The 23,115-nt window shown below is 41.1% G+C and overlaps 2 protein-coding genes across 5 annotated transcripts in view; one reads left to right on the top strand and one right to left on the bottom strand.

Annotated features, from left to right (window-relative positions):
- The window catches only part of NVL (nuclear VCP like), a 45,979-nt gene extending 35,477 nt beyond the window's left edge, over positions 1–10,502 (top strand). For all 4 annotated transcript variants that reach the window (XM_065058573.1, XM_065058575.1, XM_065058574.1 and 1 more), the window contains exons 20-23: positions 2,339–2,415; positions 3,800–3,888; positions 8,409–8,479; positions 10,258–10,502. In XM_065058573.1, coding sequence (XP_064914645.1) covers positions 2,339–2,415; positions 3,800–3,888; positions 8,409–8,479; positions 10,258–10,302 — 282 coding nt within the window. In that variant the 3' untranslated portion in view covers positions 10,303–10,502. The remainder of the gene's footprint in view (positions 1–2,338; positions 2,416–3,799; positions 3,889–8,408; positions 8,480–10,257) is intronic.
- Positions 10,503–16,076: 5,574 nt separating this feature from the next.
- Positions 16,077–22,055, bottom strand: DEGS1 (delta 4-desaturase, sphingolipid 1). Its single transcript, XM_065058579.1, has 3 exons — positions 21,818–22,055; positions 20,141–20,883; positions 16,077–17,912 (listed from the first exon to the last, which is right to left on the bottom strand). Exons 1-3 carry the CDS (start codon positions 21,897–21,899, stop codon positions 17,766–17,768), a joined length of 972 nt encoding a protein of 323 aa, XP_064914651.1. The 5' UTR covers positions 21,900–22,055; the 3' UTR covers positions 16,077–17,765.
- Positions 22,056–23,115: the final 1,060 nt, after the last annotated feature.

Genomic DNA, 23,115 nt, shown 5'->3' with positions numbered 1-23,115 from the left:
GAATCTTTGTGGCGCCAGCCCAACTTCCTGTTGGGATAACACCATGGGGAGTGGCACATGTGATGTGCTTACCTTGTCATTATCCTGTTATCAGAGTGTACTTGTCTTCTGCTGACAAACCGTCTTTGCTGTGGCTGTATCTGATTTTGGGCCTTGTGATATAAGCAATGCATTGTGTAGTGTTTACCAGCGCTGTTTCTGTGGATCTTGTCCTTATCAGGGCATGTTATGTTTGGAATGCCAGACACTTCCATGCGTACTTCATGCATGCTAGTCTTAATATTTTGGTTACAACTCTTTGTAGTGAATGAGGTGTTAAGTCTTTAATGAATTCTTCTTTTCAGCTCCTAATTAGAGGCCAGCAGAAATGAGATACAAACACTGTCTGAATTAATCTTTCCCTTGCACGTTTCCATGTTCATTCCATGAGGAGACAGGTGCTGTTCTCACTTTACTACTTCTGCAGTCACCAGAGTTCTCATAAAGCTAGGCAAAGATTTGTATTTCTAGTGTTAAGAGCAAGAAATAGGTTGTTACTGTCTTTAAAAATGTATAGTAGTTACCTGCAAGAAGAACATGGAAAATATGTTAAATTAATTGAAATATTTTATTTTTTGTCAGACTTCATCATGCATTCTAGGTAAGGAAATTCAAAAAACCCTGTGTACAGAAACACTTGCTTAAATACGTGCTCAGGCCTTGATTAAAACGTTTGGTGAGATGTGAGTGGTTTCTGGGTGCTGGTGTACATTCCCAGCAATCCCTGAGGAATACAGCACAGGATGTGGAAACTGGGAGTCGTTGCTGAGGGAAAACACGGATGCTTTGCGAAGGCAGCATGAGGGAGTTGGCAGGAGGAACAGGATGTAAGGAAGACAGCCAGCCCAGACGTAGGCTGAAGCTTTGTTGTGAAAGAGTTTTATTTTAGTTAACTTGTACAAATCGGCCAATTTCAAGTTGCATATTAATTATGCAAGACAAACACGTCTTCACATGTTTAAAGTGACGAGCGTACCTGCATTCCTGCAAGCTGTGTCCCCTCCTCCGCTGTATGTACTGCTCAGCTCCTCTTCAGAGCATGCAGATCGTCCCCCTCAATAAATGCCCAGCGTGTGTTGCTACTCAAAGCAATAGGTAAAACATTTCTTGTTAGCAGTGTCTCTCTGGCTTGCAGTCTTCTACAACAATTACTAAAATACCCCATGTGAAATTGTACAAGGCTTCCTTGTTTCCAGTGTAAAGTCTCTCCTCTCAAGATGTTTCAAAATCAGTCTGTTCCTTTGTCTTTTTCTCTCTCCTCACCTCTCTAACTGGTATTCTACCAAACATTCGTTCAGGGTTGCTCCCTTACCCTGCCTAGCCCTTGATTATTCTTCTGTCTGTTAAGTACTCCAGGGCTTTAACTGGCCAGTTCCTATACATTTTATTTTTTCCTCTTGAAGATATTGTAGGCGTGTGGTGTATATTAGTTCACCTGAAGAAGCCGGAAAAGAAATACATAAATTTGTGCCTTTCTGTCAAAAGAGTTTCTGTCAGAAATATATCAGTTGTATCAAAAAGCATCCTGTCTGAACTCGGGTGTTTTTTGATACCGTAGACATCTAGAATCACTGTACTATTGATACTACGTCACTGTTGTCTACAGTCAACATCTCCATGCTTACGGTGTTTGAAATATTTTGTTGGCTAGCCAACAAAATTTAGAGTGCTGTTCAGTATTTGGTGCAATGGGAGATGCAAAAATAGTAACAGAAGAAGCCGCTTCTGGCATCTTTGTGGGGGAATATGGAAGAGTAGCGTCAAAAAGTCTATAGGAATGTCTACAGTGTAAACCTTTATGAAATCCAGAATGGAAAACTGTTAAGTTTGAAGATATGTGTCTAGAACATAAAAGATACACAGTTAATTCAATCTTAAAGGTGACAAGACTAAATCTACGTGCTTATTGCTTAGCTGTTTGATTTCAGCACATAGTACAACTCAAGGAAGTTCAGCTGACCAGTGCTGTTCACGTCACCAGCTGGTGAGGGCACGTCTGCATATGGAACAGTGGCAGCACTACTGCCCTGTGACAGGCTGGCCATCATTTCGTTAGGGAAAATCTAATCTGTTGGTGGGAAGTTAAATTTTAACATTATTATTTCATAATTAAATGGTTTTAAGGCTGGTTGACCTTTTTGCCCGTTTGATTTTAAAACCAGCATTAAGATTTGTGGATATTTCAGAGAATTAGTTAGACCCTGATATGATTCCCGATTGATGAAACTGCATTACTTTGGGGAGGACATGTGTAAAAAATAACATATTCTTCCTCTTTTTATTGTCTCAACTCCTTTAGGATGGCACCCGCCCTCCACTAGATATTGATGTAAGCCTTGAAGAAATTGCGTTCAGTCAACATTGCGATTGTTATACGTGAGTATCTTCTAGTTGTGACTTTATTATTTAATGTGAAGTGCCAACAGTCCTCTGATGCATGATAACGTGGGTTCTGTTATTATTAAGAGGATGTCTTAACTTTCAGGGTTTTTCAGCCTTTTCTGTTATGAAGTTTCTCTTGCTTGCGCTTTTTTCCAAGGAGCTGGTAGGAATACGTGGAAGCCAAAGCCTTTTTTTTAATCTGGAATAGTCCTCTTCATGTTGTAATTACAGATCAGTCTTGGGTTTGCGTGGGTTTATTTTATAATTCTTGCATAATCAGAGGATAAAAGAGCCCTCTTAAATTGTGGATCCATATACAATGGTGATGATGAAAGCAAATTGTTGAAACAACCGTAACCAACTCGTTCTGTCACACAGCTGAAAGCCACGTGTTTCACGAGGGCCTGTGGCAACTTGTGCTTTGGACGTGTTTGTTGGGAAAGCTTGACAACCGCATCTGTCAGCGTAATTCGAAATGGCATTCTACAAAATTTCGAAAAGCTTTAATCTACCAAAAGATTTATTAATGAATTTCCTGGCATTCAAAAAGTTTGACATGCTGCTTGTCACGGTATTGCTTTTGAATCTTAGAAATGGAGGCTATCACCTTTTAGTTTGTCATTTTTTGTACTTGGGAAAGATGAGTGGTTTTCTTTCTCTGCCCCTTTCATCACTTTGTGGGGGGCGGAGGTGGAGTGGTTTCGGGGTTTCTTTGTTATGTAATGTTTGGGTCTGGGGCTTCCTTTGTTTGGGGGTTTTTGTTTGTTTGTGGGGTTTTGGTTGGTTTGGGGTTTTGTTTTTTGCATACAGCAGTATTCCCAGCACCCCCAAATGAAGCATGGGGAATTAATTCTGTAATTTTTAAGTTCAATGAATCGCCCCAGTTTGAAGGCTTGTGAAAAGTTCAACAGCTGGCAACTGGAAACAAATATTTAGAGAGACTGATCTGACCATATTTTGTGGATACTGTTATTTTAAGAGCATGTTAACTGTTGATCCAGCTTTGAGCAAGGCAATAATGAGTGATTCCATTTGAATCTTTCATAAAACTGACACCAACAAATGTATCATGTTCCGACCAATGGGCACAATATTAATCCTTTGGCATTTTCAAGGATGCTGGGTGGGTTTTTGCCTCTTCCCTTACTGCTCATTATTTGATCCTAATCTGTGGCTAAAATTTGGAGAATGTCACTCCGTAATAAATGTTGCAGCACTGGGTAGTCCTTGGACTTCTTCCAGTGTTCTTGTTAAGATGAACCTTTATGACAGCACAACCGGTCTCTGACCGTCATTTGTAGTGTCTTACCTTTGTATATGCCGTCAGCAAAACACAAGAAATCTATTCTAAAACACCCTATTCTGTTTGTACCCGTAGAGGGGCAGACCTTTCCGCTCTAGTGCGTGAGGCTTCCATTTGCGCCTTGAGACAGGACATGGCCCTGCAGAATACTAAACGTAAGAAAGGTAAGAAAGCTTTACACAAATCTTAACTGAACAGTGAGAAGATTAATGGAATGTAAAGTATTTATGGTTCGAGACAAGCGTAAAGGTGCGCATGTTCAAAAAAATGATGGATGACTTCTGAGCCAAACAAAAATGAAGTCTGATTTGTTTCAAGAACACACCAGCATCTTTGAAGTAGATAGAGGGGAGAGTACAGAAAAAATTATTATGCTTGGAGGTTCAGCATAAGTTGTTTTTCTAAAAGAATTGAACCTTGTAACCTTAAAGTTGATGTGAAATGGTGGTATAAACTGATGATTTATATACTAGACTGAACACATCTTTGCCAAATTTTCACCTAACTATTGAAGACTAATTATACTGGCTTATTTGCAGATTTGAGCAGAGTTGTAACTGCACACATACTGATCCCATACCTTTGGCACACAATTGTGTTGTGTAACTGGACACACGCAGCAAGCAGTAATGGCGCTACAAAAACCCGAGTGCCATTTTTGATTTTAGGTGTTTAGCTCGCCAGTGGCTGTTGCCAGGACTTCAACAGGGAGCCATACATTGTTTCAAGTACAATGTCTGCCCTCTCCATATCTCTGCACTTTTGTTTTAAGCTGTATTTTCCTGGTTTTCAGATTATTTTTTCGGTGCAGATAGGAAAAATGTAATTGGAAATTTAATCTCTTTTATATGAAATGTGTATATTATCTAGATTTTTTTCCAAGTAACTTTGTTTTTTATTTTACCCTTACGTCAAAGTGCAAAGCTAAGAAGGAATTGTGACTTTTCAGGCTGTGTCCTTGGAAAATATATTAGGTTTTAATTGCGCCTCTGATTTCTAAGAACCACACTGGAATTTTAATGGCGTTGAATCATTCTTTTTGATCTAGTACATATCCAGTCTCATCTGGTTTTTAACAACAGTAGGTAGGGTGTTTGTATTTCTTGTTTTGAGGTAACTAGGACATTCATTTAGAGAGGGGAAAAATAAACAAATCATAAAAACCTTCACTGTCTAATGACTTGGTTCCCCATTTTGCCTGCTGTAGATGCAGAAAGCTCTTGAATTGAGATGGAAGTTTCAGAAATGATCCTGTTTGGTTTTGTAATTATCCATAATACAGCAGGCTTTATTCAAAGATGTTCAGCACTTGAATTCAGCCTTAACTTTAGGATTGCAGCCTGAGCACTTATTGTACACATGTGTTGGCAGCCAGCAACTCCCCTAATATATACATAGCGTGATCTGCATGTTTATAGCAGTGGCTTGTAGGGGATGTCCTTGGGTCTGGATTTCCATGGTGTCAGCCCTGGCTGGTATCCAAGTGCGTAAGGGGGTTTCTGAGTTGAGACCTTGTTCATTTACACCTTCATAAGGGCAGTGTGTGTACAGACCGGGGAATTTCTCCCTTCAGCATTAGCACAGGACATGCACCACACAACCGCCTCCTCTCCCATGCGCTGTACGTGCCTGTTGGTGGTGCTGTGTGTGTCCTCATCAGTCAGTACTTCGACATCACCTGGCTGAGATCAGGGCTGCTCCTTTCTGCCCTGTAATAACTCTGTCGCAAGTTCCTTGTTATACCTCATATTTTTCCTCTGGGATAAATTCAAAGGTTGTGGGGTTTTTTTTAACACTCGAGTGGTTTGTTTGAAGGGACTTTTTTATAGTGAAATGGAAAGGTATCCTTTTTGTGATATTTCTTATAAGAATCCATAAGTCCTACTTCCACCTTGAACAGTGCTAGGAGAGCTGATCAGGTTGATCACTGTGCTCTGGGAGCTGCCAGATATTGCAGTTTGTCTGGGGGAAGAGAAGGGGAATCCTAATGACGATTGGGCAGAAGTGCAGTTCTGAGGTCCCTCTGGAGCTCCTCATCATTGGCCCAGCATTTGACTGCCCACAAGTGTTCAATATCATTTGCAAACTTGGAGTTTCCACTCCTTGCCCCATTTTCCAATCTCCTGATGAAGATGCTGCATAAAACTGATTTCAGCAGCAATGCCCTAGTGGGACCCTTCTGCTGTCTGTTTCATATCCTCATAAGCCTTATGCCGTATTTCATATAATTTCTTCAGCTTTCAGTCCACTGAGGGATCTTTCCTACAATTTTTCGGAGTTCACCAGTGCTCAGGTGGCTGTAACAAGTCTGTACTGTTAACATCCTAACTGACCTGTTTTAGTTTAATACTTGCTGTACGTTTGTTTCAAATAGATCTAGTTACAAAGAATGTATAGGGTATGAGAATTTCGTGACACTTTCAGCTGCAAAGATAAATGCAGAGAATGTATTGACCTTATCCCCAAGCATGGGTTTTTTTTTGTATATTATATATTTTTTAAAAGACAGCCAGTGACCCCACATCACTTGCATGGTCTGTAAAGCTGACCTTCTTAAGCAAAGAGTCTATGAGACTTCTTGTTACAGCAATTAAGAGTGTGATTTAACAAGTGAGATTAATTACAACTCTTTCTCTTTGCAGTTGAATTTGTAAAGCCTGATCTAGTCCTTGTTGATATTTTCAAATTAAGAGGAAAGGGAACCAGCTATCCTTCACTCATCTATGTAAATATAATAGGGAAAAAAAGAATGGTGTTTAAAGTACTTAGTCCTACTTTTAAAAGGTTATACCTGTTGATATACTTCATTATTTTAATTTATCATTCATTTATCAATATAAGTTGTTTTAAATAGTAAAGCATCCATACCTGCTTACTCAGACTAAATGGTTTTGTCATCTGAAATGAAGGCAAACTGTTAATGCAAGTAGCCAAGGTATAGATTATTGGCAGCTAAATTCTCCACAGTATCAAGCATTGCGCCTGCTTTTATCACACAGTAACCATGAAGCAGCCTAATGTACCTTCGATGAGAGGTAAACTACTTTATCTAGCAGTAGGTAAGAGTATGCTTACACCTAGCCATAGCTAATACTCTTAACGTTAGTGTAATTGACTGTTTCACCTTGACTTTTCCTGATAACCACGTCCATAACAATACTGATTAATGCTGTTTTCTCATTTCCCTTTCCTCCCTTCCTATAGTTGAGGTGATATATTATTTTACAATTTGATTAAAAATTTACAGGCTTAAAAACAAAAGTGAAAGCAAAATCCTCATAGCTTCATTTTATTGTTTTATGGAGTTTTGATGACTCAGTCTTAAAGGTAATCTGGCTTCCGTGAAAGAACCATGTTACATTTCTTTTTCTTACTAGAAGTAATGTTTCTTTTGGGAAATAAGTTAAAAGGCTGCTATTTTAAATGTACATCTTCATTTCTACCGGTATAATTTTATACGGTAATAGGAATCTTGAATAAGAGCTTCAGAGAACTGAGATGAGAAAGAGCAGCAAGGCTGTATATTTAGTTCTCTGAACTTGGACCTTTATCTGTACTTTTAAAGCAAGTAATAATAATTGTTGACTATTTGCTGTTCTGTTTTATACCTTAAATAAGTTCTTTAGTCCCATCCATGTGCTGTGTAGTCTGTTGCTCTACCAGCAGACGAATTTTGTTAAACTCCAACATCAAATATATTCATGAGGTATCTTAGTTTTTTCATGTCAGCACATCCCATTTCACATTACAAATGTGTATGCAAAGGTAGCGGCAGAATCCATCTGTGGAAGCAAGAATTGTCTTAATGAAAAACATAAAAAAATGCACCAATTTGACTTTAAAGACGTACCTTTTGTACTTCTGTCATATGTGATACCTGTGCACAATGTTAGCATTGTAGTGAATCTGGATAGGAGTAGTAGCTTGGGATTCTTAAGTCTAGATTAAACAAGGCACTTGCTTGGGAGAACAGAAGCATACCTCAAATATATAATGGATTCCTATGTTTTAGCATACCAAAAAACCTGTTCAAAAGATTATGGTTAGGAAGAATTACTGTGGATAGCTGTATTAAGGTCAAAAAGGCAATTTGCCTTAACTTAAACACATGGAGTTGTAAAAGTGAAAGCTTTCATCACTTCTGGGTAATGCCAGACAAGGCAATTACATCAAGTCAATTATTTAGGAATTGAAGCATCCTGTAGTAGAACTGGAATGATAATAAAATGTTTTCTAGGTACTTACTAAATAGCACTCTGTAGAGGGAGCTTAATATTAGATGTGTACAGAAAATAAAGCACAGAACTGGAGACAGCAGGATTTGAGGCATTCACTTCCAGGAGCATTAAGGGACTTGAATTCCAACTGGAGTTGTTAACTCAGCATCTTTGAGAATTAAATTCTCAATCTGCAGGTAGAAACACTTATACTTAAAATAACTTTCTGAAACATGTAAGTAGTCTTTGGTGCAAAGGATGGAAGGATTAAGAACTTGCCTAAGATCATAGGAGGCTACATACAATTTAAGAGTTCAGGTGTTCCTAACACTGCTGAATTAGATCTTATCCAACTGACCAGCACCTGCAGTAAAATTTCATGAATGCTGCCTTGAAATAACATGCAACAATCACTTGATTGCCACTGGCCTGCAATTTTAGTAATTTATTATGCTTTGTTCTTTAAGGAGAAATCAAGATTTCCCGTCAACACTTTGAAGAAGCTTTTAGGAAAGTGAAATCCTCGGTATCAAAAAAGGTGAGATAAGCTTCAAGTATGTAAGATGCATTACTCCCCTGGAGAGGATACTCGTGTGTGTGCTGGAGACCGGTGGGAATACCTGCATGTATTTCAAACTGACACTACCTGTTTCTGCATTAAACAAACCTGATGTTTCTTATGGGGTCAGAAATTGAAGCCTCCCCTTGCAGATGTTGCATTGCATGGAGATGGATCACCATCAAGGGCATCTTTTAGTACAGCACCTTGGGCTCACCATTGACATTCCCAGATTAGGTATGGGCCTGGGCCTAACCTCTTATCTCTGTGCAGTTTTCAGTTAAATGTAAAGGTCTTTAGAGTGCACCACACCTTGCCACCACCTTTTTTTCTCCCTAGATGGATGTGGCACCCAAAGATCCTCAACCATTTCTGCTAATGTGCAAAATACATCATTTTGAGAGACGATGTAAAACACACTGTGTCATCCTTGTAATTGCTTATCAATCTTGTCACTATTTTGCATTTGACAATGACGTTTGTTTTAAAGGTTTCCTCACGGTCTGTTCTTTTCAATGACTGAAAGGAAAGCTATTTTATCATTTTAATTAATAAAATTGAGAAATTAAGATATATTGGAATTATTATTGCTGCAGAGATTTTGTGTATATGTCTGTATGTGTTGCCAAGAGTGTACTGCAGCCCAAATATGTTAATATACTCACTTTGAACACTACCCAGAGAGAAGTTCATTAGTTAACTATTTCCTTTCCCTGTTAGTGTATGTTGATGGTCAGTGACCTTTTCTAAAACTGAAAGTGACCTTTGGGTCCAAGACCCTTTAAAGATGGTGTTGGTGGTGGTTTTCTTCCCCTTTGCTGATCACTAAGCATCAGAAGCATCAGCCACAAAAACCTGAAGTCTCCTACAACACAGCGATCACTGCTAAGTGTTAGGACACACTCCTGGTTCTTAGAGTTAACCAGAAATATCATTCTGCATCTCCAAGGCAGGCAAAATATCATGTCTCTGAGCCCTCTGTTTCAGTTAGGTATTTTGGATGTTTTTGGATTACAAGATACTACTCTCCCATTTCCAGATGCTACTTCCAATTTGCTAGACAAATTCAATCTGAAAAAGCTCTCCACACACCTTGCTGTGAATACTGGAAAATACAAAAAGCTGCATCTCACCAATTTAGTGCTTCTAACTCTTCCCTCCTGTATGCATCTCTGAGTCCAGTTAATTTGCTTTTGGTTTAACTGGTTGACTCAAGACAAACCAGAATCAGTTGTTCTTAAAGCTACAGACAGACACCACCTTCTGAAGCCCATTATGTCAGTGGGAGTTAACATTTCTAACATTCTGTTCCTCAAAGTTGTCGTTTTGAGTGACTAGTGAAAGAGATTAAGAAACAGTTCCAGTTAAGTACGTTAGACCAGCAAAAGATCTTGCGTGCTCATTTTGGCAGGATTAGATGTGTCAGTTCAGCAGCTCCCCAGTAAAGCGGGCAGTTATCCCCTCAGTAAGGCTGCGATCTGTACCTGGCACGGCAATATGAAGTGTAAGAGTTCTGCCAAAGGCTTCTGTTAATTACATATAATTGGTGACTACCACTGGAGAAACCTCATTAATGAGCCAGTGTAGTGAGTTTTGCCCTGTTTAGGCTTTTGTTTCTAAATGTTTTAAAAATAACTAGTGGCTCATATAGCTGGTTTCTTTCACTTCGTTAATACAAGCAAAGTCACTTTTAAACATTGCATGATATTTTTTGCTATTGTCTGAATTATTTTTTCCTCTTATTTTGGCACTGTTAGGATCAAATAATGTATGAAGAGCTGCGTCAGTCACTATGCAGGTGATACAATTCCCAGAAGACATTTATTCTGCATTGGTGGAGTTTTGTAATACCTGTGCCTGATTTCAAGAGACAAGTTGGAAAGAAGCTGTGCTAAATACCTCTCAACTTTTTAAACTGTACCTGAAGAAAAGTCATCTTAACCTGCTGCTCTAAACCATCCTAATTTAACTATTTGCAAAATAAAAGATACAATACACACTTCCTGGTTGTCACCATTTAAGTTTTAAAAATTAATGCTGTTAGTGCTAAAGAGCTAATACCATTGATCTATTTGGTGCCTTTAATCGGAAATCACTCAGAAAGATGTACCCTTCCAAGTGTTTACAAAGCTGTTGCCAACTGTAAATGAAAATAAATGAAAATAGCTGTGTTTTCAAGGACTCTGGAAGAATGACGGGGAGAACGGAGCTGTGAAAGTGAACTTGAACTGGGGAAGTGCCGCACTCCGTGTTATCACACCAGGACTCACGCCTTTCCCAAACACAGCGATGCATTATGATTGTGCTAACACAGGTTCTTGGAACTTCTAACAGCTTCCCTTCACCTTATCAAAAGAAACCATCCACAGATGGCAAGCTGTCTTGAAGCCACCTAGGAGAGAGTAAAGTCTGGAAATCTGACAAGTGCTATGGTATTATGATTTAACAACCATCTAAGAAACATTTGAAACACTAAGAGATATCTAACGAGCTGGTTCTTAATTTTTTCTATTTTAAAAAGCCAAATCTGCAACAACAAAAAATTTCAGATTCTTCAATCAAAAAAGCATTACTGGTTTAAGAAACAAGCCAAGAGCCTCCAGTTGCTTGTTGTGGGTTTGGTTTTGTGTGTGTGTGCTTTGGGAGTTTTTTGGTTTGCTTTGGTTTTTCTTCCCCCCAGTACAAGAAATTCCAGCTTTGAAAGAGGGTCATAACTTTCAACATCAGCAAATTGGGAAGTATCTGAGTTAAAACAAAATACTGAAGTGTGGCAGATACTGAGCAAGTGATCTCTGAAACCTACAAACATTCATGGATTCTTTTTTACCGCTGTCGTCATTCTAAGAAGTTCTTTAATCTTAGTTCCTACCTTTCATCAGTCTTTTTCTTCCTAAAAGCACTGTAGCCATCAGTCAAGGATCAGAAAAGGAAATAGTTGTTTTTTTTCTGCTGCCCAATTTCACAACAAGTCTTTTAAGTTGGATAACATCAAACTTTAAGTAATTTTTGAAGTAATGAAGTTTCCATGTAAAAAAGTAAAACAGTTTTTGTAAGCAACATTTATTCTTTAAGCATCCCTCCCCTACTTACTTTAACGTTTAAGAAAGATGATCATCTAATATCCTTTTCAAATCGTAATTCATTTAAATAAATTGCCATGTGTTAGATGTGACCCTGAACAACCTGATCTAACTTGAAGACTGACCTTGACTTGAGAGAGAATAGTGCCCTATATCTTACATTCTTCTGAATTGCCATCTGACAAAAGATCTCACACATTTTTCCCAAAAGTAAACGTGGAAGGCTATTACAAATAACTCATCACCACAGAGCTGTGTGTTAAAAATACTGACACCACTGTGATTTTTGCACGAGATGGTATGATAGTCCCTGCCTCTTCCAGCAAAGCCTGAGACTCTGTCACTCAAATTATGGCCCACATGACTAACAATGAAGTCCCTGTGCATAAAGCAGATGATGACTCATCTGCTTGTAATGGTAAATCAGGGTTGGTTGGAGCTTCAGGAATCGCTGTGATTCCCAGAACACCAGGATGAAGGATCATTTTTTTTCAGAGTAGTTTCATTGTGCGTGTTCATTACTGTGAGGAAATGCAATTAGTACCTATCAGTTAAAAATAGTCCCTTAACTAGATACCATGTACCGAGCTGTAGAAGAACCACCTATGTTACATAAACTTTTTCCCATTTTAGCTCTACATCTACAATTTTACAGGTATTTTGGTGGGGTTTTTTACCACTTTTCTTAAAAAAGGCTTTTGCTTTATAGGAAGCTACAACTGTGTCACAGTAAGCTGTGAACCCTTTTAGTGCAATAACACACTCAAGTCGCTTCAGTATTTGAGAGGTGACCAACGAAAGAAAGAACCAAGCCCCATGAGAGCAAACGCTGCCTCAAAACACCCATTTTAAAACTGTCAGTCATTTTGCCTTTAGACGTGATCATTCTAAAGGCCATCACTGTTTTTACTTGCCTGTCACATGCACTAGTTTCAGAACAAATTATATAGAAAAATTTGATCAGGAATAAAAATAAATGTCTGTGATAGAACTTCAGTGACACAATCTAGAAATATTTGTCATGCTTTCTTGGGAATAAAAATACTCGGGAAACAAGCTGCACTTTACAGTTGAAAATAACCACATGAATGATTTCTCCTTTATTGATATATAGAGGAAAATCCTGCTGCCATACTTAAGGATTGCCAGAGTTGATGAACTTAGGAACAAGTAAAGTCCTGCAAGCCCTGACATACTCACCTAAGAATTTTCTTTTCCCTCTTACAATGGTATAATTCCTATGTATATATGAAGCAAGAAAGCAAGGCAGGACTTGCAAGACAAGAGTAAGGAGAAAATACTATTTGAGTAGTTGTAATAACACTATTACTATCAAAGTACTAATAACAATATAGTCTTATCAAGAGTTCTAAAACAAAATAAATGTCTAACATACAAAGTGTCTGATGATCATTCTCCTTAAAACAGGATAGTGGAAGAAGAAATGGGTTGCAAGAGGGTTTGTTTTTATGAGAAAAATCTGAAGCTGAAAGGCAGAAAAAGCCCCATCAGTCAAGTGTCCATATTCTGTTTGCTGACCTTGTCTGGGCAACATGTGCAATGAGAAGCAGACAAGGGTGGGCACCTGAACTGTATTCAACTGGTTGCACAAGAAATGCTGCACCCACACCGCGGCTTTTTATTATAGGAAATTCTGCTTAGGCTACAGTACCACTGAAAAACAACCAAAAACTTGATAAGAAATAAGATGCAAGACCCCTGGTACTTGTACACAGCAAATGGGAATTGCTTGACGGAACAAGCCTTTTGGCGCAATACAGACCACTACTTCATTCTGCATACGCCCCTCCTAGCAGACATGCCTGGGGGACGTTCTCCCTCCAGTCATCTTGTTGCTGTTGTGACAAGTTAAAGAAATTGTTCATCATGCCATTCTTCTCTCTTTCTGCCTGAGGGTAGCCACATACCTAAATCACAATCATGATTTATCCCACAGCATATTAGATGCCACCTTAAGCATGGATGGGGGCAGAGGTAGTGCAGGGAAACATCAGCAGGGAAAATAAAAAAGAAAAATCTGCCTTGATTTTTGGCTCAATAGGAAAGTTTTTCAAGATTTTTGTCCTCACTGAAGTCTTATAAACCACTGCAGCCTTGATTGTGAAATAGGGGATTTGACTGATAGAGAATTGTGTACATGGAGTTGCAGGTGGCTATACTGAAGGCATATCTACATGATTTAGACACACCTATTTATCAAGGCTTTTCCTAGGACTTTGCAGAAACAATCTTGGCAGACCCAGAAGTGGCTGCTGTGCTTTAAAACATGCAAGTTGAAACACCAGAACTTGCTTTGCCTTGAGCCTTTCGAGGCTCTTTCAAATGACAGAGGAGCACACTTTCCAAAAGCTGTGTCTTAGACCATTAATCATGCCAGATCACTACCTGAAAGTGACTTCTCTGCTGCTTGTCCAACCGGATTAGCACAGCAGTCCACAATCTATAGCACTGACATAACTGGTTGTTTACTCTTTATTTAATGATGAGGTTCAGCTTTAACTTCTCCTGTGGCATGCTATTTCATTTGATACAAGAATAAATGCCAAGGAGGCAGAGCTCATTATCTAACAATGTCCACTTCCCTAGAACAAATCAATTTCTCATCATCCGTGGACCGCAAAGGATGCATTAAATGTAGCCAGCAAGCACATAAAGGCTTAACCAGATGAATGTTAAGACACAGAACTAAAAGCCTTAACTACTTTGCAACTGACCTCTGTTTCCACACAGAAAGCCTTGCCCCAGATCAGAAAGAATGTCACCCTGCCGCCAGAAAGAGGCACCCATTGAACAATGTTAATGGGCTACTGCTGTGGAGCAGACAGGTTCAACAGCAAAACAAGAACACCAGAGGTGTTTTGGAAGAGGAATATACCCACACCTGTCTTGTGAAAAAACTCACACCTGGTGTGATCAGATTGCAGGGTGCATTACTTATTCCACTTAAACAGCTTAAGATAATTAGGGCAGGGGGTGCTGAAAGCCATGTAAGGCAGTTTATTGTGAAAAGTGCATATCATTCTGAAAGCCCCAGAGGGGATTCAGGGCTCTGCACAATAACTGCAGCTAAAATACCCTGATGACATGTTTAACACAACTGACCCCAAGTCAGCTGTGGTTTCACAGTTAAACTCCAGGCTGGTTTCACATAAAGGGGAAGTTTGCCAAGCTGACAAGTAATATGCTTTAGCTGAACAGAAAGGAACAAACCCTAACAAGCAGGTAGAAAGGACCAAGTTAACTCATTCCATCTGAATAGACTTTAAAAGTTGACTGTCAGGGTTCTTAATGCTCTTCGGGTTTAATTTGTTCTTCAGTTGTTAGTCAAAGCTCTCTCCAGCCTTCAGATAAAATATTTTTAAATTATACTGACCTGTTTCTGACAGATACATTTTAATAGTATCAATGCAGATTATTCAATTCCTTAAAAACAACTAGATGGTTCATTCATTTTTCTTTAAATTGTTTTTATTTCTGTGCCATGCCTTTGGACTGAACACCACATTATAAATATGACCAGAGAAAACTAGTTATTCATTTAGAATACAAGCACAAGTCAAGTAGCCCATCTGGTCTTAATTCCTTTTACCAGTAGTTCAGAAATGCTTCTAACTCTTCTGCTATCCTGCAGTGTAGGTCAGCTTTCAGATTATTTACTTCTGGCAAAATCCCTACTACTGAAGTTAAGATGCCAGGGCCTCTTGCATATCACAGAAGAATTATATGCCTAGAAAGGTAGTTACCAATGCTTACAAGTACCAGACCATGGTTCAGATTCAAAGCAAAGTCTCACTGACTCGGATTAAGCTCATCCAGTAGGCAGCCAGCAGCAGATGTTTCAGAAAGATAATGGCAAGGCACATTTCCCTCAAAATCCACCCACTACTCTGCAGCTCTTAAAGTGAAAAGTGTATTTATAATCACAGTTGTAAGGAAAGATCACAGAACACCTTAAAGCAACACTTAGAATTTTAACAGGAGAGATGGCAACTTCAGTCCTGTTTAAAAGGAATTCACACTTGTACTACCCATTGGGAGGACAGTAAGGGACATGAGTGATTCCACAAAGTAGGTAACTAAGCCCAACTATAAAATTTTGACTCCAAACTCTGGTTATCTTAAGTGTTCATCTACAGTAACTGAATTTCTTAGCTTCAGCTTTTAGCCATTAAACTTTTTGGAGACACTTCCCATCCTTCATCCAGATACAGTAAGCAATCAAAAAAAAGATATTCCACATGTCACTTCTTACATTAAAGAGTCATCCAGAAATGGCTTAAAAAGAAATTGTTTTGCAAATTGAAAAGCCTGTTCAAGTCTCTCAAAGTCAGTTTTCTCCTAAGTAGAAAGGAAAGGTAGTGACTCTTTACAGTCCACCTATACCACCACTCAATAGACCAGGTCTTGCATCTGCTTTAAAAATACCAGATTTCTCTAAAACTTAGGTCCTTCAGCATAAGAGGACCAGTCAGAAGTTGACCCAATATTACTTTAATCTTTGCTTTTTAATTACATGTAAAAATACTGGACAAAGTATATTTGGATATTACACTCTACCCTGAGCAATAAGCTGGCCAGCTAGCATGTTATCAGCATCATCATAAAGTCAGTAATAAGTTGTTGGCATACTTTCATATCTTTTCTATTGCTTAACCACAGGTGAGGGCCCACACTTAAAGCATATTAAAATTAGGACCACAATCAAGCAAGGGTTAAGAAGTACCAATGCATTGTCAGGCACTCAGCTTCTTAAAAAAAGAGAGTTGAAGGCATCTAAAAATTAAGTTACTTACAGCAGACCAGTGTGGACAGCAGCTAAGACCTCCACCTTCATCAGATCCCACTCTCCAGATCAGAACATACCATAGGATCACCATTTGAGATTTAAGGGTGATTCATTGCTATCTTTGACAGCTTAAAGCCATCATGCATTAGAAGACAGAAGGCAAATACACTGATAGCCCCAAGGTATGTAGAGATTCTTCAGTGTTCAGCAAGTCCATCCATTCTCTGTCCCCAATTTAAAAAACTTCTTAGGCAGGAAATTTGGTATCACTGCCAGTGCCCTCACCACATTTTAATAAACAAGACAGACAAGTGCTTATGTAGGGTAGTGGTGGTTCAGAAAAAAATTAGCAACGCTTTTCTGTGTACACAAATGACAAATACACTTAATAGGTAAAGCTGTCAAGTGGCTGCAGCCTTGTCTGCCAGAACAGTACCTGCTTCAGTTGATTTAGTTTTCCATACAAGCCAAATTTCAAAATGAGTCTAAATGTTTATAGATCAAGCATTTAAAACCATAGTAACAGCAGAACCAATTAGGACAAGCCTAATCATTTTTCTTTGCAGATCAGAAAACCACCAAACTGTAAAGAGATTTTCCCTGTGCAAAAAAAAAACTAATCCATTAATACATTGGGTTACCTAATGGCTTACACAATTACGATTCTAAATGTGAGCTGCTCAAGCTATATGCTAACACAAACAGCAGTAGGTGGGGACCCACAAAGTTGGCAAACCCTTGAATTCCCCACCTTTTCTACAAGGATGTCACACCAGCCATCTCAAAGACACCAGTTTCATTCTGACAGATTGCTCCTTTAAGGTACTTTCAGTAGAAAATATACAACTTTAAAGCAATGCTTCAAATGACATGTTACATATTTAAACAAAAGCAGACTTAACATTTCTGTGCAAATTTCATTCTTCCACCCATACATTAGGAAATGGTTTCAACAGAAGGTTTAAGTTAACAGATCACATTAGTTTAGAATTAACAGGTAAGTACAGCATTTTAACACTACAGTCATCTAAACAGCATGTTGTGGGAAGTATACTGCACATTGAGAACTTTTAAAACATTAAATGTCAGATATTTTATATAGATTTAACACTTGCCAAAGTAAATTCTGTAACAAAGTGATTTAGCATTATGCATATAACACTGATCCTTAGGCAAACACGTACACATTAAACCGATGAATCTGAGGACTGTGAGGAATGTTATAGCTGGTAGGAGTCTGCTACAAAATCCTTAAGGATGCATTGCTATGTTGCAGTAGATCTTATTTCAGGACACCAGGGAAAACATTTAGCAGGAGACCTTATACCAGCCACTTTAAAGCAAGCAGACATTTCAAAGTTTTTTGGTTGCCAGAAGTTTAATCTTGCTTCACTTCACCCTTTAATTGCCTTTTCATGCGTGAATATGGGCTGATTGTGTCATCCATCACGAAGTCATACAGTACTTTTATCCAAGAGTTATATTGTGGCAGGTTGTCATAGTATTCAGCTGCTATTTTCTTCACCTAAAGAGGAGATATGAGGGTTTTTTACTATTTATATTAGCACCAAGCCTCACAACTTTACAATCCTCAACCTGTAACTTAACGCAGAGCACTAAAAGTTTCATTTTTGGATGTTAGGTGAAAGGCTACTAGTGCCACAGTGTGAAAGTTTCTTGAAGGAAAAGGCAACTCCCTGGTTAAGTAAACTTCATGTGAAACTTTTACACCAAAGCTCAGCAGCACAAAGTCTGTTAACACTGTCCATTCGCTGTGATGTGGCTCACCAAAACAAGCAGTCTGGTTGCTTGTGGAAGAGGGTGACTCGGTTCGGTGCTGACTCATAAGTATATCGCTAAAAAGAATGTTGTAAGTGCTAGGATGTGATGTTTAACACAGCTATTTTTATATGTAGTTTCAAACCGCAGCACTCAAAAAAAGTCTTATTTCTGAGAAACACCTTGTTTCTGAAGACAGACATTAAAGAATAAATATAAACTGCTTCCAAGAACTCCATTCTCAGATGTACATACTGACTAGACCACCATTTTAAAAGAAGAGCTGGAGTTTCAGTTAGATCTCCTTACTAGTATTTAAGGCAAACCACCTAAAGCCTTAAAAACCTGAACAGAATAAAACTGATTTTTCACTAAACTCCATAGCTTTAGACAGAATATTGATCTGTACAAGCAACAAACAAACCCAAGATATTTGCATGCTTGGTTTGGAGCTAAAGGTCACTTTAATCTGTCACCACACCTCTACAATAGTACATCTAGCCAGTATACTTTTACTCAACAGTAATTATTCCCAGCTCACCAGTACCCCAGCTGGAACCAAGTGTTCAGTACTTCAGTGATGCTTTAGCACACAGCATGGGAGAGTCCAGACCAATCAAATTAGCTACACTGTTCTAAAAGAAAGCTTTGTTTTCTTAGCAGAGCCATGTATTAACAGTCCTGTAGCAGAGATGGGTATTTACCTCTGCAACTAAATAGCTGAAAAAACTGTTCCCTATTTATGACTTAAGTACTGCTGCAACAAGAGAAATGCTGGTTTCACAGCACAGACCTAGGTATTGAAGGTGGGTTAAAACAACATCAGCTGTATTTGACAGGTGAAACCTGAGTAAGATCAATATCTGTCTTCTACAACAAAACGAAAAAACCCAAACACAAAACCACAAAACACACAAAAATGAAGTCCCAGCAAACCAATTATAGAATTTAACTGCCCTGCTGAAGAAGTGCTGGAGTAGTTCTTTTATTTACAGTTCCACCACTGACAACAGAAATAACCATCAAGTTTAGACTAGAGCACAAACTTACAAGGTCTTGCTATCACCAAGTGCAATAAAGCTACAAGACCAACACCAGAGCTGCTGCCAAATTGCAAATTTAGTGCCCAATGAAAACCACCTTTCACTGAAGGCAAGTTAGTAGTAGGCGTAACCCTGGAAGGCTGTGTTCCTACGTTCCAACTAGGAAACACATATATAAAGAGAATTAAGCACCTGCTTAAAATAAACCAGCAAAGATTGAAGTGGGCAGAAGCTAGTTTGAAAATTCACCTCTGCTACTCATACAGATGTGACAGGTCGAAGTCTTAACTTTGAAGCTTTAATTCTGTCAGTATACAGCTGAAACTTACTTAGGGTTCAAAGGTTTTCTTACTAGAGGAAACTGAGCTGCTCCAAACTACAAAGCTGTTAAATATTTGTCAACAGTACAATAAACATTAGCAGTACATCAAACTCTCTCTTTTCCCCACCAGAGAATGTCAATGATAGAACAGACTAAGGGATAAGCATGCATCACAATACTGTGCTTAAGATTTCAGAGAGCAAACAAATCTCGGAAGGTATTTGCAACTTCTTAACTAATTTTCCGCATACTTATAAACTGCAGAAACCAAAATGCTGGTTGTAACTACAGAAAATGAAAGTTACTGCAAAGCACAAGACATGTTTCCTCCCCTCTCCTTTCACAGAAGGGGCTTGAGCAGCCAGCTCACTAGAAGCTTGTTCAGAATATCACTAAAATAGTAAGTAATTATTTTTCATTACTCAACTCAGAAATTGTTCTAGAGGGGTTTTTTGTTTGTTTGCTTTTTGTTTGGTTGTTTTTTTTTGTGGTTTTTGGGGTTTTTTTGTTTGTTTTTTAATCTCCCAACTTCCATTCTTCTACCTATCAGTGTTCTACCTGACTTAAGTAGCACTTAAGAAAAAGTAATAACGTTGGAAGTAAACTTACCAGTGGAAGGCTCTTGCCAGGAATATTGGGGAAGTCATGATGTTCATTGTGATAACCAACATTAAAAGTGAGCAAATTAAGTGGCCCATAGTAGGAATAAGTCTCATGTCCTTTTAAAAACATGTAATGTTCAGCTATGAAGTGTCCTGAAATTGGGTGCAACCCAAGTCCAAGTATGGAACCAGCAAGCATGTAAAAGATGGATTTGACTCCCCATAAATAATATATCACCACATCAAAGGAAAGCTGAGCCAACAAATTGATTATTTCAAGTCGAGTAATGGGTTTGGGATTGATGCAGAGAGGTCTAATCGCATAGAAAAGGGGCTGAAGAACAATCCATATGAACTTCCTAAAACGAGTGCAGAAAAACCAGCCTTCAAAGTTGGTCGGAATGTCCACATCAATTCCATCACCTCCTAAGTAACGATGGTGATCCATGTGGTATCTCTTGAAGGATATGGAGTATGGGAGACCAAGAGGAAGGTTGGCAAATATTCCAAACCACCGATTCCACATGGCTTTGCTGTTGCCAAAGGCACTATTGTGAGAGATCTCGTGAATAGCCAGAGTCATGGAGTGGCTAATACAACTCCCAAAAACATAAGCCCAGAAGATGACCCATTTCCAGTCCAAGTCTTTAACCAGATAGAAGGCAGTCAACTGTGCAAGAACCATCAGCACAACCACCCAGATCAAGTTGTAGTCTGGCTTCATCAAGGCTTTTATCTCTGGATGCTTCGCTAGATGGGAAAGAATTACACCAAAAAGGAATTATTTAGCAGCTCTCCTCACAGCCAACTATCCCAATTACGTTACAAAAGCACGTTATTTCTTCCTTTCCTCCCAATTAGGATATGTCTACAAAGGCAATGAAAATGCACCACCCTTCCACTCGTGACATTTGTGGCTATAAATAAACCTTTAGCATTAAATAATTCAGCATTTCTTGTGTTGTTCGGCAATTAGACATGTACATGGCAAGCACCAGAACCACCTCCAGCCTGCCCAGGAAGGAAACGGCTGTAAACTGACAACCCACCAGCAATTCAGAAGCGCTTGAGTAAGCTCCGCTGCGATTCAGCTATCTTACTTAAAAGGGCGCTTATTTACCACCAATGCTGGGTGCCGCCATGACCTCTCCGTACGACACACCATCTACTGATAAGGGCCAGCGGACACCTCACCAATGACCCGCCTGCTCTCCCCCGCACGAAGGGCGCAGCGGCGGCGGGCGGGGAGCGGCCGCAGCCACCGCGGGGAGCGGGAACCGAACCGCCGGCACAGCCGCCCGCCCGCCCCGCGGCTGCTGGGCGCTCGCTTCGTACCTCAACATGGCAGCGCGGGCCGCCCGCTCAATGTCTGGGGGAACTCGGGCTGTGCCCCCGCAGAGGACGAGTCACCACCTCCCCCACATGCTCCTTCCCGTCCCCTCCCCCGCCAGCGCCGCCAAGGCGGCGGCTCCCGCCTCCACGTCCGCGGCCAGCGCCGCTCCCCTCACGCGGGCCGGGCCCGGCCCGGCTTGGCCGCGGTCGCCGTTAACGGCTGGTGGTGAGAGGCGGACCCCCTGCCGCGTCGCCTTCCCCGCGGCGCCCCTCGGCCCGGGCGGCCATTTTGTGGGGTCTGTGTCTCACCCCCTCCCCAGCTGGCAGCACCGTCACCCCGCCCCCTCCTCACCCAAGATCTCCTTGCGGCGGTCGGCGTGAGGCTGGTCCGTGTAGACCCACTCGAAATCCTCTCTGGCGACGGTGTTACCCATCCCGGCAGCGCGGCGGCCCCCAACCACCCAGCCTGCTCGTTACCCCCTTCGCTCCGCTCCGCACCAGCCGACGCACAACACCTCCTGCACCGAACTTTATAGCGACGCGGACGCGGCGCGGCAAGCGTCCCGCCCACCCCCCGTCCTCTCTGCCCATTGGCTGCTGCTGGCCCTGTCAGGACTGACAGGTCCCGCCCCCGCAGCGAGAGCCCGGGCGGGGCGGGGCGGGGTGAGGCGCTCGGCGGAGCCGCTGCCTGAGGGGCCGCGTGGCGGGTGGGGCGGGCTGCTGCCCAGGGCTGCGGCGGCGGCGGCCAAGCGCGGCGCGGGGGGATCCCGTGTGTCCCCCGCCTCAGGGGACAGGTCCAGCTACTCTGCCCGAGCGGGCTGCGGCTCCCCGACCTTCCCGCTGCAGGCGGCGGCACTGACTCATCCTGCCGCGGCCTGCGGCCGACGCTCAGCCGCCCTGCGCCTCCTTGGCGGCCGCAGGGGTTCCCCCAGGGGCCATGAGGCGCTGCCGCCTCAGCGGAGCGCGGGGGTGAAGGAGCCGCTGACGCCGGCAGTGCCGCTGCCTGCGCTGGGGGTGCCTTTGGTAACGCCGCATGTACAACTCATACTTAAGGAGAGAGAAAAAATTCTCGGCTGGTAACGCAGGCCCTGCCCCAGGGATCGCCCCCGCGCCGGGGGAAGCCGAAGCCCCTTCACCGTTCACCGTGGACAAACGAGCCCCTAAGAAGCTGGACGGGTGAAACCTCACCGGCTTCCAGTTGCCCCGCCCCGCCGCTCCTGCTGCCTTGGGCGTTGTTTGTACCGGTCCAGCTGTCTGTGAGGATTCTGCCCCTCTCAGCTGCTGGGCCAGCCGCCCAGAAGCCGCCGCGATGGCCGGGCAGTCCTGTCCGACCCGCTTTCTTCAGACTGGAAACGGAAACAGCATCGTACAGCAGCTCTTTAAAAAGTACTTATTTTTTTCCCAAAGGTAAGAGACGAATGATTGCGAGGACTAGCTCTCATTTGTCCAAAATCTAAATTTCTGTAAGCTGCCTAAAGATATCTAGCGACAACTCGAAATGCCTGTACAAAGGTCTCCGTTTTCTTCATTTTTGTGGGAAGGTATTTTTGAGAAACTCCTCTGTAAGAACTAAACTCCGTTTAATCTGTCCCTGCATCAGTTTCTCTCATAGTATTGACTGTGGGCAGTTCAGTCACAAAGCTTACTTTA

The sequence above is a fragment of the Columba livia genome, chromosome 3 (assembly GCF_036013475.1).
Source record: "Columba livia isolate bColLiv1 breed racing homer chromosome 3, bColLiv1.pat.W.v2, whole genome shotgun sequence".
NCBI classification, from domain to species: Eukaryota; Metazoa; Chordata; class Aves; order Columbiformes; family Columbidae; genus Columba; species Columba livia.
The sequence above is the reverse complement of the archived record's forward strand: the minus strand, read 5'-3'. Positions and strand labels throughout refer to the sequence as shown.

Coding starts and splice junctions, on each gene's coding strand:
- DEGS1 (XM_065058579.1), bottom strand. CDS start 21,899: ATGGGTAACACCGTCGCCAGAGAGGATTTCGAGTGGGTCTACACGGAC. Junction 20,884..21,817: donor CCGCCGCAAGGAGATCTTGG/GTGAGGAGGGGG, acceptor TTTCCCATCTAG/CGAAGCATCCAGAGATAAAA. Junction 17,913..20,140: donor CTGGCAAGAGCCTTCCACTG/GTAAGTTTACTT, acceptor TCTCCTCTTTAG/GTGAAGAAAATAGCAGCTGA.